Raw genomic sequence first — 18,641 nt, forward strand, 5'->3', positions numbered from 1 at the left:
TCTCACAAATATCTTCGTTACACGGACAAAGAAGAACAAAGCATATATCGCCGCTTGCCATTGATTGCGGTGTAAGTGCAAAACTGTCGATTTTAGAGAAGACGCTGTCTTGAAAGAAACACAGGTCACAAAGAAATCGTCGTGAGTCATTGGAACAACATCATGGGACCGATCGTAGGTAAAATATGTCACTAACTAAACTAAATAATAACTAAACAAAATAATAACTGAGAATGAGTCAGTGTTGCTGCAAACCTTGCAAACCGACAAAGCTAGGAATACAACGTACAACTTCTATTCGATAAAAGAAAGTTTGAAATTTGTTGAATCGTCTCGCTATCAATGCCGAGCAAGTAAAAGCTAAAACTGCAAGTTACACGTTGAATCGCGCTAAGCCTACTGCGTCGAAAATGACTCAACCATCGGATCGCGAAAGTTAGGTTACGATCGCAGCGGATACGTGTTATCTAACGAATGGTCGTTACGACGAACGAAATATGCGAAGAAATGCGTGCACTCGTAGGAATCTATATAGTATGTATATATCGATTACTTGGACGTATCGAGTTCATCGGAACGTTTACTGTCAGGACACGCATCCGCTGTAATCATAACCGCTTAGCCGTTTAAGCTTCACGAAATAGTCCCGGCGTGCAGCATATCGTCCCATTTCGTACGTTGACGAGACTGTCTCGCTTCTTAAGCGCTTATCGTTTATTCGTGAAATATCGAAGCCGTCCGTTTCTCCTCTCCAAAAATATCGCTATTTTCCGACGAAATTTCGTAAGAAAAAATCTAAAGCCAAAGAAATTAGCGAAAAAGCTAAAACAATCAACGTATGTCGGAGATTCGAGACGGAAGATACAAGTGCGAGGCAGGCAGCGCGCGCAGTTTGCAGGCGGAGCCGCAACTGCGCACAGTCGTATGGGTGGTCAAAGTGGACGGAGCCTGGCGCCATTTTACCAACTATAACCATGCCCATTCGTCCGCCCATCAGCGTCGATCGACCAGAGAGTCGTGCTGCTTCGATGGACGCAAAACCGGGTTCGCCCGGCGACTGTCTCTTTTCAAGGCGATGTCGTTATGAAGCGGTCTACCGCGTCGCCGCCGATCGATCAGTCGACTTCTCGTACTTCTCTCTCTTTCTCCCCCTCTGCTCTGTACTCGCGCTGGTGTACACGCATAACCGTGCTTCTTTTCGCTCGACTTTCGCGCTAAAATCGTACTTTCGAATAAAAATCGTCGACGCTCTTACCGAAAAACGAGAGCTACGAACCTCGAGCGTCTAACCACGTCTCGTATGACGCTACGATTTTCCATAGTTACGTCGTGTCGTGGACTAAATTCTCTCTTCGAGACGTCGAGCCCGCATCGCCGAAATCGACACCGAAGCCCTTTCACGACGCTTCGTTGAGAAGAAAATTAAAGTCGGGTTCTATCCAAGTCGGATAGACGCGAGCAACGTCTAGGAAGATGGTGCGAGAAAACGCGCGACGATGGGAGAATCGGTCATGAAAAGAATCGGAGAAACGCGCGAAAAGTACGCGGCGCGGCCAATCAGGGACATCTCGTTGGTTATTCGTTCTATAAATAGCGCAACAATTTAAATTTACAATAGCGTGCGATCTGCCGGCGGGCGACACGCTGTTGGTGCGCAAGATATTTCTCGAATACGGTTCGGTGACTTTCGTAGCGCGTTATCGGCAGACGGTGTGCCTGTATGCGTAGCTATCGTAACTAGAATAACGCCTTTACGATCGCGCAGCCACGTTTGCCTCGTTTGCCAATCACGACTGCCTCGTTTCTTTGACACACAGGCCAAAGTTACGAAACCGGAGGCCTCGACGAATCGCTGATCGAACGCGTTTAATAAGCAGCTTCGTTACCGGTGTCCCATATTTATTAGCACGCAGTACCACCGTCACGTCCGTACGTATTTGTCGTACGCAGATTCGTCGCTGTAGATACCTACGATGTTTCACAGGAAACGGATGGCGATCCGTAACTGTTGGAAAGCGGCTTTTTACGTCGAATGTACCGTGATCGTAACATATTAAAGGCATCTGGTAATTAGAGCGACATGGAAAGGGACATCGTACGGTCCATGGAGATCCTCGCGCCGATTACACGCGCGTACCTATACTTCGATCGCGTTCCTTTCCGATTCGAAAACTCGCTGGTTTCGGTTTATTCGAGCGTCCTAATCTCCGGTGAGGCATTCACCGCTGCTTCGTAGCGGACGAAGAAAGCGTCGTTTTCGCGAACAACGGATGCAAGGGGCGAAGAAGATACGTCGGGTACGAACCGTTGCTTTCGCGCGTCGGTGTACAAAAGCGGGACGATCTACGGTCGATCTAGCTTCGAATCGATCAGTTGGCTCTTTAGCAGCTTGCGAGCGAACGCTGGACGATAGAACGGTTTCGCCTGGACTGCGATCGATCGACGAATCGGTCGATGAATTCATCGACGAATCCGACGATCGAGGGATGCGAAAGGTGAAAACGTAAGCGGAGTACTAAGAGGAGGAGAAGGGGTGTTGAACAAGAAGAGGAAAGGTCGGAACGACCGAAAAGGACGAAGTCGGAAAAGGAAACCGGCTGGTTCGTCGACGCTCGCCGACGCTCGGCGTCGCTCGTGCGGCTCCGTCGCAGCGAGGCGGGGTTTAGGCGGGGTCGATACGAACAGTGCCCGTGTCTTCCCGTCGTTTCCGTGCAGCGTCGTTCTAATCGCACCGTATCGAAAAGTGGCAGCGGCTACCGCCGCAGTTCGGCGCCACCGCTGCACACACTCTCTCGTTGGCCTCTACCGCCGCCTCCGCCGCCACCGCCGCCACCGGATCCCCGATATCATCGTGCATCGTCGCACTCGTTCGAGAGTCGGCCGAGTGCACCGAATCGAGTCGTGGCCAGAGAGAGCGGTTACGTTACGTCGAGTCGCGAGACAAGACCCCGTGAGTCCTCGTGGAGGAGGAGGGCAGCGCGGAGGGGAAGATCGAGCGACAGAGACGGAGAAAAAGGCCACGAAGAGGGGAGAGCGAGAGCGAGAGAAAGAAGGAACGTCACGGGCAAGAGCGCGCGCGCGCGCCTGTCGACCCACCGGTCGATCGACAACCACGTCGTCGACGGGACAATCGCGGCAACGACGACGGCTACGACGTGGATCGAGGAAGAAAGTCGTGCACGAGGATAACAAAGGCGCGATCGAGTTTCGTTTTCTGTTCTGTTCGTTCGGCGAGTAGGGCCGACGGAAACACGTAGGAAGAACGATCGAGGAAAGAAGAAAAACGTAGGAAAGGAGGAACAAGGGGAGAGAGATAGACGGAGGAGAGCGAGTGGAGGAGCGAAAGAGAGGGAAGTAGAGCGTGGAAGGAAGGAAGGAAAGGAGGAAGGAAGGAAGGAAGGAAGGAAGGAAGGAAGGAAGGAAGGAAGGAAGGAAGGAAGTAAAGAAGGAAGGAAGGGGGAAGGAAAAAGAGAGAATCGGGTCGAAATCGTCGGACATGTGCGCGGCGCTGTGCTCGCAGGCAGCAGGGACGTGATGGTACGTAGCTCGCGGCGTGCAAGTTATCAGGATTGCTCGCGGTCACGGGTTCGTGACGACCATGGTGAGGAGTGCGACGGCGTGAGCGACGACAACGAGCGCGCTATCGCGAGAGAGAGCCTCGGGGCGCCGCACGCCGACGGACGGAGCGGCGTTGCCACCTCTCTTCGCCCGCTGCACCGCGAGAAGCGATACGGCAACCAAGAACACCGTCGTTGCCACGTCCGCTGCTACGTTCCGCTGCCAGCCGGGACGGCAGCTCGCTGCTGGCCACGGCGACCATCTCTCTCGCTACGCTGGTAAGCACCTACACGTAAGCCTCTGTATACCGCCCTGCGAAACGTATGGTAGTCGCGTGAATCGACCAACAAGCCCGTACTACGCTCGGTACTCGCGATCCTCCGCCGAAGATAGGACACCGCCGCTGCTCGCCGCGATGCCGATGCTCTACCCGCGAGATCCTGTTGCCTGGAATAGCTACCGTGCTCTCTCGGACCGGTATACGTCGACGTTCCAGCAAAAACGCTCGAACCACCGATGTTACCGTGGCAACGCTCCTATCGACGACGGCTTACCCTCGCGATTCTCCATCGCCGCTCTTTCTATTATATCTCTCCTCCCGTTTACTCTTTACCGTCTCGCCGTCCAATTTACTTTCTTCCTTCGATCGTATCAGCCGTGGCCTCGTGACGATTCGTCGCGAGCATGCGAGACGTGATCGGCATCGCGCGGACGTTTCCAAGTCCAAGAACGAAGATCGCGATTCTCTGGAGAATCGCGTCGATCCGTAACAACGGCGATCAACGAATTAGGTGGTCTCCCTCTCTCTCTCTTTCTCTCTCTGCTCGCTTGGCGCCAGACCTTTCTCAAGTTCGAACGCAGAAGCCCTTCTACTCGTCCTTCCTCTCTCTCTCTCTCTCTCCCCTCTCTCTCTCTCTCTTTGCCCCTCGCTTGCACGTTCTCTCTCTCTCTTTCTCTCTCTTTCTTCTTTCCCCCTTTCCTCCAAGTTCTTCATTACTCTTGCCATTCCTCGTAAACCAACCTCTTTTCTGTCGCGTTCCCGGCCTTGACGGATCATTCGCAGAGCGAAATTGCACGAACACGGAGCCGTCGACTATGTCGTCGACGCAGGTGGTCGAGCCTTTCCTCCTTTCTTCGAGTTCGTTAGCCATGCGCAGTGACACTTGGCCTCTGTTATTGTCGCGCGGGAGATCTGTACGCGGGAGCTCTAAAAACCTAGTTTTTCCAAGCCGACGTATCGCGTGACTAAGCTGGTTTCACTGTCAAGTATACCTTTCACGCGAGGATCTCGTTGCTCGTCGCGCGATACTTCGACAAACGCGTTTCCCGTTCGTTGCCTACGAAATCTTGCTAAATCTCCCACCATCGTACGGCTACGAAACTTGATAGGAAGCCGCTTCCTCGTTAGCCACCAGTTAACGGCCGTTCGCGAAAAGCTGTTACAGCAGCGCCGTAGCGCTGGCGCGCGCGCGCGAACCGTTCGCGAGAGCACAGCACGCGCGAAATCAGATTCGCTCGCGCGATACCGACTAAATCTCGTCTCACGCATGTTCGTCGTGAACGAGACCGTACGTGGCAACCATCTGGTCGAAAATATTATCGAATATCGTTGCACAGATAGACACGGATAGGAGAAAGGGAAGAGAAACCATCCCCTTTAAGAGATAGACCTTAAAGCCCCGGCGTAACTCGTTTCTCCCCCCTTGCATTTCACGAGATATTTCATTATTCTAAATATATCGACGGTACGCACGAGTCTCGCGTAAATGGAAATCGCTGCTTCGAACGTATCTTAACGCGATTACGTGCGTGTGTTTCCCCCCTCGGGCTAGTGCGCGCGGCTACCTGCATTTCGGAATCCTCCGACCGTTATTAGAACGCGCATCGATATCGCGCACGTCGGTACATTAACGCGTAATGTTACGCGATTTAATTTTAGATAAGCCGCAGATCGGCGATCACCGATTCGACTCGCTGTCGCGTACGACGAATCGCGACAATGCGTGGAAATTTTTTACGCAAGCGCGAATTATGATTCCGTGCGACGTGCACGGCGACCACAGCAAGCTGCGCAGTTAATTTAAAAAAAGCATCTAATCGTTGCTCTTTGGTCCCGTGGATTAACAATCCGAATGGCACAGCTGTTTCAGAATCGACTAACGACATGGAGGCAAAGGAGAGGGAGAAGCCGCTGGTTAAAGACTTGAACGAACATATCGTGTGTCCTCTCTGCAGAGGCTACCTCATAGACGCAACGACCCTCGTGGAATGTCTACATTCTTGTTAGTATTTCTTTCAATTCCGTGTTCCGTAGTAACGCTCGTCCCATCTCGTTACTCGTCGCCGGTCATCGCACGATTTTCGCTCATCTGACTCGCGTTTCATCGGCTCGTTAACATTAATTTGCATGAGAAAAAAGCTATAACGTAGCGAAGTCGTCGATGAATATCGTTCGGTGACGACGCGAAATAACGACGCGTGTACCGTGCCGTACCTCCAACGGCCGTATCTACTTCGCGTGCGTGAAATAGTCCATCCGCTTCGTCCGCCCCTCCGGCAGGGTGGCTAAATTCGAGAAGGGTGACTAACCGCTGGCGCTGTTCGTCCCGCGCGTTCTCATATTCTCCCGACGAATAGAGATTTTTCGAACGTAAAGATTCCGCGTTCGCGATGGAACGAGCGTAATTAAACATCGGAAAGAACACGTTTGGAATATAAAATAGGTACGAGTGGAACGATGCTCAGTTTGCAGAGGTTGCATAGTCAGACGGTTGAGCAGTGGTGCCAGAGCGTGTCCCGTGTGCAATGTCGCAACGTCTCCGCCGCTCTTGCCGGACGTAAAGCTACAACGACTGGTGTATCTCGTAGTACCCGGCCTCTTCCGGTCGGAGCTCGAACGAAGGCGTCATTTCCGGCTGGTCAATCCGCAATGCCCACCTTTAGCCCTTCCATTGGGTGCTCTAGACTTAACCTTGGACGATTTCGTCAGCCTGAGCTTGTGCGAGCTCGACGAACCGGAAGAGGAGGCGGTCGCTCGCGAGCCGGAGAACCGTGTCGGGTCACGACACCGAACGAACAATACCGATCAAACGAAACACGAGGAGCCGATCAAGGTTCGAAGCACGCGGTATCTCAAGTGTCCGGCAGGAGTGACGGTTCGTCATCTGGTGCGATTGTTGATGCTGAAGAGAGGATGGGAGGAGGCGAATTCTTACGGGGCGATCGTCAACAAAATCGAGATTCTCTGCGAGAAGAGCGACGAGAACCGGCGCAGTAGCACGAAAACGATGGTACTGGACCAATCGTGGACTCTACTGGACCTCGCCTGCATATTCGGCTGGAAAAGAGTGAGTTTCTTCCCCTATCATTTACCCCTTCTGCCCTGTTATTTAGCGAGCCCATAATTTACTTTCCTTTCGCATCGTGTTCGTCGGTAACTCATGGTCGCGCGATGGAGGTCGATCGTCTACCTCGCGATAGTCATAATCATTTCCTATTGCGTCAGTCGTATTTAGAACTCTCGTGATGCTGCAAGATACCATAGGGGAAGCGATAATTTTGACGTTGCAGGAAGCACCCATGAAGCTGTTTTATCGCATTACGCGCCGGGAGGCTATTATTCCTCAATCGAGCGACAGTTCCTTCAACGACGAAACGACCGAGGATACCGCGACCATGGAAAATATTCAGAGGCCGCCGACACCACCGCCGAGCCCCAAGCCGCCGCAGGAGTGCGAAGTCGAGGCTCGTAGGATTTTAGAAAGCAGCAACGTACCCCCTCGATCCTTGAAGACCAATTTGGAACGCGACAAGGAACCGAAGGCGAAGAAACCGAGGTGCAAAGTGACTCCGGTTATGAGGACTCCTAATCTCGTACCGATACAAAACAATCACGCACCTGAGAGTTCCAAGACCAAAGACCTGACGAAGCTGGAACACCACAAGCACAGGAAACGACGAAACAAACGAGTGATCGCTGAGATCACCACCACGCCGCGGGAGGATCTATTGAAACTGAAGGTTCGGTTGACCCCGTGTCCACCGAGAATCACGTCGAGCAGCGCGACCGGCCAGGCAAAAGAGAAATTGCTGCAGATGAGAGCCGTTAGACGAGAAAAGATCAAAGCGACGACGATAAGTCAGCAACGATCGACAGGCGCGTTGGTGGCACCAGGGGAAGGTGTAGTTACGAAAGAGAACCTCGGAGAGACAGAGGAGACCATCGAAGAAATTATAGACAGCATACCCGACGAGGTCGTTCGAGTCGCACAAAATATAACTACTCCTCCGACGGAGGATACTTCCGCCTCGGTCGATAAGGTGGATCAGAGAAGCATACAGCAGAGTTGTAGACCATCGTCGAAGAAGGAAGAAACTTTGCCGGAAATCGTGAAAAGAGTGGAACAGGTCGAACCAGAACGTCCGAAGAAGGACGAGGAGATTCTTCGAAGATTGGGTCTGGTAGCCGTGAACGAAGCCAGCGACAATTTCCGGGATAAAGCGAAGCAACGCGTGCAAAACAACGGGGAGAAGATCGATAACTTGAACAGAGAGAAACTCGAGAAACAATTGCGCGAAAGTAAAGCGAATCGTGTGAGAAGCTTGTTGGCTGAGAAACAGATGCGCGACGCGTTGAAAACAATGTCGAAGACGAAAGAGGAACAACATGCTGCGCCCATTCAGGTCAGCGCCCCTCCGAAAAAGAAAGGTCCGCCACCACTAGCGCCACTGCGCGTCGCCAAGCCTTCCGGGTTTGCCACGTCGAGCGCCATTTTAGAACCGAACAATTCCAAATACGAGATCCCACTGGATCTAAGCAGCGGTGGAGCGGTTCACAATAACGTTCTCGATCTGTCTGCGAATTTATCGGTCGGTAATTATTCCTCGTCCCCTGCCTCTTCGTCGTCCTCTTCACCTTCGTCCTCTTTGTCGTCGTCGTCGTCGTCGTCGTCCTCGTCATCCTGTTCCCTGTCCTTGTTGAAACCAAGGCCATCGCGACCATCGATCCCTACAGGAAACTTACTAAGAGGAAAAGCGAAAGACTTGGAGCAACGACGAGGTCAAGACTCCAATCTAGTGACACTTTCCGACGCGGCTGTGTCCCTGTTAAGCGGCTGCATCACCGACGAGAATTCGATCGATCCTTTGGTACTCAGCTCTGCCAACCTCGCCAGCAAAGTCGCTCTGCGAATACCGCAACCTCATCAAAGAATCTCCGGTTTCGGAATGAAAATCAAACCAAACTTGAGTATCAGGCACATTCCTAATCCTCAGGCTGTGGTCGCGTCGCAATACAGGAATCAAAGAGTCAGTTACTTCAATTCTGCCTCGCAACAGCCACCGTAATTCTTTCTCCGCTAACAGTACGAGCTATCCTCCTCTGTATCCTCCATTCTTTTCACCACTTCCTATGGTAATAGCCAACAATCTGGTCGGTGTCTCTGACTTTTGTCCAACTTTAAAGATCGTTACCGAGAATGAGCAAACTATCGCGAAAAAGATTTTATTTTTATTTTATTTTTATGCACTCGTCCACTGCAGCTAAAGCGATAAAGTTGTCGACGAGAAGCGTCCTCTCCGATGATTTTCGAACGTGTTACAAAGATCGATCGCTTTGAACGATTTTTCTCTTTACGTATAACCGGCGGCTGGCTTTAGTTGTCAGATTAGGTTGGGTTAATATTAATCCGATCGCCGCGAGGCGGCCAGCCAGCGTTTCACTGCTTAATCGCTTTAAAGAGTAACTGAATAAATTCGTTGAATCTCAGTAAAGTGAAGCAACGAAATGTTGACCGCCATTACGTTGCATCCGAGTGTCCGACTCAGAATCCAGATAATTATACGAATAATCGACCGCGAGGTGAACGTATCCTTCTATAAATATGTGTTTTCTCATTCAGCATCATCGTCTGGTCACAGCTTGCACAGTTTTTACTTTCTGAGCTTCTACTTTAGTTTTACTTCCACGTTGAACGTATCGTCAAACGCAAATGGAATTTCGAGGTTTAGGCTTAGATCCGACCCTAGTGTCATCGAATCGGCCAATAAAAACGACCACGTTCTCCAGGATTTTCGCGAGATCAAAGTTACATTTAGGTTTGGTTCTCGCGTAAAGTTCAAAGTACTTGTAATAGCCTGAGTCGTTATTTTTCGTGATATCTGATATCATTTAAACAGCCGCTTAAGATCAGAGATGCTGACCAAATCGCTCGATATTACCACTTCCTATTATTAGATTTAGAAGACGCTCTTACGGAAATAAGATTCCTACGTGACCAATCCAAAGGCTGTACGTTACCATATATTTTGCCCCGCTTCCTATAATGTTTCGTAAAACGTGATGAGTTTCGTGTGGGTGTGAAGACACATGGTACACCCGGTAGCATAAACTAGAGCGGCAGCTCGACAGGTGAAAGTGAAAGAATGATTGTGACATTTAATACAGCGCGAGTAAATATATTCTATTAGATACTTTTTTCAAAATGAACAAGACTAAAAGAAGATCGTCTGGTACAGAATGTTTTACATTAAAAGAGAAGAAAATAGCGACAAAACGAATAACACACGTGTTACCCTGTGTCTTTCCCTCTCAAATGAGAAACAACGGCGGTATGTTTGTAATGCATGTACGTATGTGTGTGTCTGTCTGTCTATGATCAACCATTAAATGCAAATTAGTATACCTACTTGTGGCCAGGCATGACAAATTCATTTGCGGAAAGAGTCGGCAATTTGGCTGATCCGCTTTATTGGCAATGGCACAACGCCTGACAGAGATATATTAGACGTAGCATAACGTATGGTTAAGGGATGTAGAGACAAGGATAGCGGATGAATGGTTAGAGTGGAACGGCGGATGGATGAAGGATAAACTTTCTCGTCCCCACGTGTTGTCGTTCCTTTTTTAGAACCTTAGAGAAATATGTACTTCATAGAGATGCCAAAGAACGCCAGAGAACGTGTGCAATGTACTAGTGCAATTTAATTATCGTCTATTATCATATAATATATTACGAGCGATTTATTGCGATAGAAGGCCGATTATAATTTCCTGGTAAAAGGAAAAAAGAAGAAGAAGAAGAAGAAAAAAAAGAAAAAAACAAAGAAAGAGGGGAACATGCTAGTAATACATATAACAACGGGCAACCCTTTAAAAATATTAGGTGAGAAGCTTCGAGGAGCTTTGTAAAATCTTTGTAATGTACACTCGATTCTTCGTATCGGGGTGTACCGTTTTGAATTGGAAGTTTAAATATGCAAAATACGTACCTACCACCCGTACGTCGTATCCTATAATATTAAGGGAGTTTTTATTCTACGAAGACGTATAAACTCATATCGCTGTTACTGATTTACGAATAATATATTATAGGTATTATTATCGTCCGAGATCGATACGATCGAGCGGTTTTTGAAAACATTCGGATAAAGAATAGCATCGAGTGCGCTGTGAGCTCGTTGTGCGTGATATATGGCGATTTTTAATGCTGTATCGGAATTTGTACAGACTGCTCCTGTTCGTACAAGGACAGCAATAAAGATGAACACGATGATTTCAAAGAAATTTTAAACGAAACGTTTACTAGGAATCCAAATCCTACTCGAACGATCAGAATATAATTCAGCGTTTCCGGTATTGCACATCGATCGAGCGTACACGTTGCGTAAAAAAGATGTATGTCGATGGTGGAATGAGAGTCAAGGTGGGTATGTAAAAGTAAGAGTTTTAAACGTCTGGTCGAGATAAATACTGAAAATAGGGGAACGGTGCCAACGAGTGCGAAGAAACAATGGAGAATATCGATACCCACGATTCGCGGCGAAGTCGGACGTTCGAATCTCGCTTAGGAAATTTGCATCAATTAGTTACATGGTTACGCGTGGTCGACGATATTTGGGAAAAGAAGGGAACCACACGATTTCGAATTAGCTAATAATCAAAAAAAAAAAAAAAGAACTGCCAGTTTAGGAAAACGAGGATTACATTAGAGTCACAGTTCGTTAGGATTTACGGCGAAGTAAAAGGGACCCAGATTTTTACATGTTATTTTTCTACGGCCTTTTTAAACGGAATCACGTTACGTTCAACCATCACGATCGATCGTAATTTTATCCATCGATCCGCCAATTATAAAATGCCCACGTTGAACAACTAGTAAGACAATGTTCGTTCGAACCGATGGTTTACGAAAGCGATTAACGTAGCCCACGAAGACTGCGAAGATTTTAATATCTGATTTGTTGCAAGAGTTGAATAGTTGCCATGTGACTATACCTACGTAAGTTCTACTTGAAATATTAACCCATTGTTTGGAGCAACGATCGTGTACTTGTTAACAACACGAACCGTTATGTATCGTATCTAAAGTTACAGTTCGGAAAGACTTTAACGCGCAGAAGAATAGATAGCTGCGCCACGACGAGGGATCAAGAATTCGTTCCAACTTGGAATATCTCGAGGACATTTCTTGAAACTAATGTGCCCCCCCCCCGGAAGAAAATAAACAGACGACGTATCGTAAGCATAGGATGTCAGAAAAGAAGAGGGAAAAGGGAAACGAAATCGCGTGTTTGTGATCGAAAAGCTTATATGCGAATGTTTCAGATTTTAAAGCAAGTTATCGAAATTAATAAGAAAACGGAACAAGTTATATTTTAACATCGCGAAGTCTATCGTTCGTCGCGATTACGCGAAACCTTTGTTTGGAAACTGTAGGGATTGTAACGATAAACGTAATCGGTTGTGCTTCGAAAATATTTCCACGGTAACTCCATGAAATAGTATACAAGTAATCGACGCAGTTATTATCAATGTCATTCTCATAAATATTAAACGTATAACGCAATACAGTATCTCCATAATAAACAAGCTGTGAATTGTAATCGAACAAAGAACATCGATAATCACTGAGAATACAGTTGTTCAAATATTTCAAACCTTCTTCGTTCTCCATCTTCTACCTTTGATTTGACATTTTACGAAACTTTTTCGTTGTCGCTTACAAAACGGTCCTAGGATTGCTGATTTTTCTTTCAAGCGTTGCGCGCCACCCGAGCGTTATGATCGAACTTTTAAGCGACTGGAACATGTAAACGAAGCGGCGTGCGTATTGTGTTTTATCAAAATCGACAGGAAGAAAATCGAAAATTACCGTAGATTAAGTCAGCGAAATAACCCAGGCTATAAGCGCGTATATTACTTACTACCTACTTATATATCTAATATCATTGATCGTTCGAGTATCTAATTATCCATGTCATTATCGCGAGGTTGTGCGCGTTTAAAAACGTCGCCTTACATCTTGCCGACGAATAGTAACCGGCAATGTTTGTTATCGTTAATTAGCTAGCGTTTACTTTGATGTTTTGTTAAAATTGTTTTTGAGAATCATGTTACATGAAGTGTACGATCCATTGCTCGTCAATAAATCGTGATGTGTATAATCATAAACAAGCGTACGTGTTACCTCGTCCTCTTCCTTTAACGTTACCCTGTTGAACATCGCGCAACTAGTACGTGGATTGTACGAAATAATACTTCGAAACGTACTTCGAAGATCAGCGAGTTTTATCGTTCAATTAAACGCGATTTAGAAATTACGCAAAGACAGACGGGCGAACTATTTAGTTGTTCACGATACGAGTGTTAATTCGATGTCTCCTCCACATACACGCCATTTTTGCGTTCGGATGGAACCAAGCAGCCCTTCGAGCGAGGTAAGTACGCAGCTGGTGGAACATCGTAAACGTGAAAAATAGACTAACGATATAATCGTTCGTAAATAGCAATACGATAGAAAACGAGTGATTAACCGAGTACCGATCTGATACAATCTCCAAAAAGTAGACTACCGAAGCGTCCTGTTTTGCGACCAAGTTTTCAGAGCAGAAAAGATCAAATGAAAACAAAATTCACGTAAAAGCTCCGCTGCCCAGCGGCTTAAATCCAAAGATTGTATTAAACACGAAAAATGTAAAACGCCGACACATAATATAGCATGGCTACGTCGTACCGTCGCGTATCGGTACCTTTGGTACCATCATTACCAAAATTCATAATTTATTGCGAATACCCAAATGTATTAAAATTGTGTCTTGGTTTAAATAAACGTTATTAAAAAAAAAAAAAGATCTAATACAATCTTAATGATATCTTAAAATATCGGGGAATACCAATAGAACGAAATAAGTAGAATGGCTCAAGAAAGCTTGGTAATTACGATGACCGAGCGTTCCATAAACGATCCTCGAAAATGATTAAGAAGAGATTACCTTGGTGAAATGGCGGAAATGGGGGATTTGAAAAAGGTATAACACCCTGGTAAGTTATATCGACTACCTGGAAGAATACTTTGGTATGTCGATCCAACCACAAGAGGGAAGCGACAGAGGATGCGAATACTGTACGAAGTCCTATAAATGACCTTCGTTACCTTCGGCCCAGGTAGGAGGTAGGGAACGAAGGTAAGAAGATAAGGAGGGTACAAAGGATGCCTACCTTCGACAACCTACATTAGGTACGGGAGACGTGGAGTCAGCCTGCGGCCGCGGGCCACGGAAACTCGACCGCTGATTGGCTACAACCTCCCCCAGGGAAGTGCGTCGTGAGCGTCGGAAGTGAAGAGGGGTGAGCGTGCCTAGAGCGAGCCGTTTGTACACGAGGCGGAAGGTCGGTCCCCGTGGAGGATAATGGCACGATCACCGAGACCTATCCGACCCTGTCCCTGCGCATCGTGTGCTACAGCCTATCGAGGTAATCGCATCTTTCTCTCTCTAATAACCCGCTTCTCCTTCTTTCTCCCTGATGCTCTTCCGATTTCGGTCTCCCCCTTTTCTTCTCGCACCCTGTGGCCCCGGTCGGTCGCACTAATGCCGCCACCTCTTCGATCCCTCCACCGATCCTGCCGTTTCGTCGCGGCCTGCCCTTGTCGCCCTCCGTCCCACCGAGCTATCCTTTTACTGGCTTCTGTTTGCGCGTACAAGCTTGCATCGAACACGGACAAAAGAGAGAGAGAGAGAGAGAGGGGTGGGGAGGGAGGGAGAGAGAGAGAGGCGAAAGAAAACGAAAAATACCCGACGAGGGGTGGATGAACAGAGAGGCGGCTGAAGGAAAGAGACAGAGGGATAAGAAGGGGAGGATAGATAGAGAAAAAAAGGAAAGCGGGGAAAGCGCAAGCGAGACGGTATGAATCGGATGTAAACGAAGAGAAAGAAGGATGGCCGTATAGGTAGAAGGGTAGACGAAGAAGGAGAAACACGGAGGAAAGGGAGGGGTGGCACAGAGGAAGACAGATGCGTCGGAAAAGAGAGAAAACGTACACGCGTATCTATACGAACGGCACACATAGAAACGGGACGCGAGTGCGTGTCGTGTCATCGACTACGAGGGATACGCACACACTCGTCCGCACCCTCCTGCTGCCGAATGTAGTAGAGAATGAATAATGTACCCACGTACAGTCGATGTCAGGAGGGGCTCCAGGGAATGTAAGCATCGGCCCGTCCCCTCCGACGGCTTTGTAGGCCGTTTATCGAAACGGCGTGGCCGTCTGCGACAGGATTGCACGTAGGCGATCGTAGGATGCCGCCGTTCAGGCTGGCGCTGGCACCTACCGCGGACTCGAACGCGTCAACGAATCGATCAATGGATCGTTTTCTTGGTCTTCGTGAAAAACATTTTCGAAAGAGCTGTTTTCAGCAAGGTGACTGTATGTTACTAGTAGGATCGCTAATCGAGATGTCTACGACGATTTACGGTTGTAGGCAGGATCGAGGTGAAATTAAGTCAAAGATAAGCGGAATACGAACGATTTTGCTAAATCGGCAATGTGGTAAAGCTGGCAAGTTGGATAGAGCAGCCCTCGTTCGCGAAACGTTGCACGAGGGAGTGGCAGAGAACCTTAATGACTCGTTTTCGATCGGCACACGCAAATAGGTGGAGTAGCAGGAGGCGAACGAAGGAGAATCGGCGTCACGCGGCTCCACGAAACACGTGGAAAATTTCCCAAAAGCGTATATCGACCGATAACGCAGCGCAGGCTCACTGGGGATCCTGTATACGTATACCAATGTATATCCTCCGACTAAATGTTGAGATCGGGCCGCCCACGTATCACCTACAGGTTCTATGCACGAAGAAGGGAACGATTCGCGGAACGATCGACAAAGAACGAGCCGAGGAAGCGGAGAAAGGATCAAAGGAAGAGACAGCTACGGAGCCCATCTAGCGGCGTCTCATTCGCTCGTGATTCCAGCCGCGTTCCACAGCGAAACGACCGACCATCCGTCCAAGCACTCCTGGTGGGGATAGCCCTCCAAGGGATCCTTCCAGAGAAAGCTTCGGGAGGAAGCCTACGGCCGCTGTTTTCGAACCATGTATGCCAGAGGGGAGATCTGTAGGGCTCGATGGATCGAGGGGAAGGGAACGCACACGCACCATGCGAATATTTTTGTCGGCATCCTCCAACTGTTTGGGGAGCGGTAGAAGGGGGAACGGTTCTTAAAGTACACCCAGGGAGTGTCAGGATTGGAAGGTCGATTGCCGTGGTGGGAGTATGCTGTTAGTTGCCTCATAGCTGACTGGTGTAATTAAAAACGCCCGTAATTAATATTTCCTCGTCATCCGAGATTCGTCATCGGTTTTTCACCGGCGATCTCTTCCCTGGAATCCATCCGACTTGCCTCGCGGACTTCTCGAACCTTGACCCTCCGCGAATTTAAAAACGTTCGCGTACCGTAACATCCAGTTGGTGGAATCTTTCTTTCGCTGGATAGGCGATGCAACGCATCGATGCAACGTGCACGAACGCGAACGTACTCATTGTTCGGCATAGAGATTAATTATGCATATTGTCACGGTGCATTGAATGCTCGACAAAGACGACGCCGCCGGCTTCGTCTTAATACATCGTACTAGCGTACCTACGTTCTGAACTTTCCAAACGATTAGCTCTTCCGTTCGCAACTTACGAAACCAGCTCTTCGACTACCGCTGTATTACCGCCATTTTGGTTCTCATCGATCTAACCAGCCGAATTCTCCAGTCTCTTTCGTAACACGTTGCGTAACGTTCGTTTTCCGCGTGTATCGTTCACAAGATGCTCGTCCATTTTATTTTCAACACCCGTATCATCGGATCTCCAATCGTTGGCGATTCGTTCTAACGATATTGCCAATTCACATCGTCCTGCTACCGACATCATCGCCGATCATCCGCCGAAACTGTTACGCGCTGCTGCCGAGCGATACATTTTTCCAAGGCCAACGTCGTTGGATTTTTAACGATGATCTCGAGGAAGGTGACGTCTACCGGTGTCCCTGGTGAGACGAAAGCGTTGGCGGATTGAAAGATTATTCGACGGCGCAAGCGCGGCGTACGTGCAAATAGCGAGCTGGTGCACGTCACGGAGATCTGTACGCTGTACTTGCACACGAAGACTCGCATTCGGACACTTAGGTACGCAGATGGGAAAGCAATTCTAGAACCGATATATTTGCATGTGTTCGCGATAATTTATGACCTGTCGCCTGTTCCTGTTCCATGCCGACGTTCGAACCTTCGTTCATCGTGAGAAAATTGACCCTCCGGAGCAGAAAAGTCGCAAATTGTTAGACCAAACAAGCAAAGAACCAGCCGATCGGACCGAGCTATACCGTTATCTCGAGTTTGCTTTCGAATCTTTTCGGTCCTTCGAGACCTCCGCGAGCCAAACTTTGTCTTTCGTCATCTACGACAATGCCTTTGTTTTCGTGTATGATATCCGATCGAAGAATAAAGCTACGATTATTAACAGAGAACAAACGTTCGGACGAACTGTCGTTCTCACGACCGAAGCATCCACAGATCCAAATTATATGCGCGAGAATCTGTCGGACGTTCGATCGTTCTGACTCTATCCATCGCAACAACAGCCCAAGTCCGAAGAATCAAAGTCGAACGCTTGTATATACGGTAGATCTTCGTTTATCCGAATGAAATTTTAATCAATGGCCGACTAAACGGACTCGCCTATGTAAGTTGGCGAGTATTCGCTCGTTCGAACGTGTAGTCCTATTACGCGAACGAAGTATCATAAGTAGTCGAGAGAATCGGTGGGATTCTGTTATGACAATTCCAATTATATAAATTACGAATTATGCGAGCGAGGTTTTGCTGTAATTGGAAAAGTCGCACGAAAGTGCACGAACACTAAGTAACGGTAGCCTGCGACGTTTCGACACGATAAGAAAGGGAACGGACGCGTGATTAAATGTTGGCTACGATTAGAAACTAGATTAGATTACGATGCTGACGTACCTGCGCTTGTTTCCGGAAGGTACCAAAATGGCGGAGTTTACAGCACAGTAAGCGTCATCGTGGCGAGACAAACATTCCTCGGATTTCTTTTACAGGGAGGTAAGCAACAATGGCCCAAGGTAAACGGTACTGCTAATTCTGGACAGGCTGAATGAGTAAATTTATTACCGGCCCAGGTAGCACGAAACGGTATAGGACCATTTATTCGTCAATTGCCATACCTCTTGTTGAAGTGTAAACCAGTCTTCCTTTTGCGATTTTCCTCTGCATACTCGTAGAACTATCGTCCCTTAAAACCATCCCGTTCCTTTCAAACTTCCAGGTCGAGTACACAACTATTACCTTATACCTTCTCCTAAATTTTTTGACCTGTTGGCCTTTCGACGAGTGAGTAAAAAAATAAACTTTTAACATTTACATCAAGTCGGGAGACGGGGTTGTTAATCCAGCCAGAGCAGGATTAGTAAGACATTTTACAACACTCGTCACTTTTTAAAGGAAAATTGTCCCGTGGCAGGCAACGCGCTTTGTTCCACTTTTTTTTCTTTTAACGACGTGCAATTTCAAAGTTCTTAACCGATGGAAGACCGATACTAGGTACGAACAATTTTGGGCGCGCTTGGCGCATCTTCCGAAAAATGTTGCCGTGACAAACGCGAGAACGCTCGTGATCGACGTGCACGCGGGGATTCGCGATAGAAACGGTTTCGTGGAAAAAGACAGACAGGTATTTTTACAAATCGGAAATGGACACTGCGTCGTAAAATCTCGCGGAAAATTTAAAATG

The 18,641-nt window shown here is 48.1% G+C and overlaps 1 protein-coding gene across 4 annotated transcripts; it reads left to right on the forward strand.

Annotated features, from left to right (window-relative positions):
• Nucleotides 1-59: 59 nt before the first annotated feature.
• LOC117154841 (uncharacterized) lies at nucleotides 60-12,495 on the forward strand. 4 transcript variants are annotated; one of them, XM_033330186.2, is made up of 4 exons: nucleotides 60-178; nucleotides 5,700-5,840; nucleotides 6,304-6,905; nucleotides 7,129-12,495. In XM_033330186.2, exons 1-4 carry the CDS (start codon nucleotides 163-165, stop codon nucleotides 8,902-8,904), a joined length of 2,535 nt encoding a protein of 844 aa, XP_033186077.2. In that variant the 5' UTR covers nucleotides 60-162; the 3' UTR covers nucleotides 8,905-12,495. The 4 variants fall into 4 exon arrangements, with proteins under 4 accessions (XP_033186077.2, XP_076478734.1, XP_033186078.2 ...); XM_076622619.1 differs by lacking the exon at nucleotides 60-178 and adding an exon at nucleotides 2,718-2,950; XM_033330187.2 differs by lacking the exon at nucleotides 60-178 and adding an exon at nucleotides 2,861-3,836.
• The last annotated feature ends 6,146 nt before the right edge of the window (nucleotides 12,496-18,641 follow it).

The sequence above is a fragment of the Bombus vancouverensis genome, chromosome 11 (genome assembly GCF_051014615.1).
Source record: "Bombus vancouverensis nearcticus chromosome 11, iyBomVanc1_principal, whole genome shotgun sequence".
Lineage (NCBI taxonomy): Eukaryota > Metazoa > Arthropoda > Insecta > Hymenoptera > Apidae > Bombus > Bombus vancouverensis.

Excerpts from the sequence above, each read along its gene's own strand:
- LOC117154841 (XM_033330186.2), top strand. Across the intron at positions 5,841-6,303 it reads CGTGGAATGTCTACATTCTT|TTTGCAGAGGTTGCATAGTC; the intron begins GTTAGTATTTCT and ends AACGATGCTCAG. Across the intron at positions 6,906-7,128 it reads GCATATTCGGCTGGAAAAGA|GAAGCACCCATGAAGCTGTT; the intron begins GTGAGTTTCTTC and ends TTGACGTTGCAG.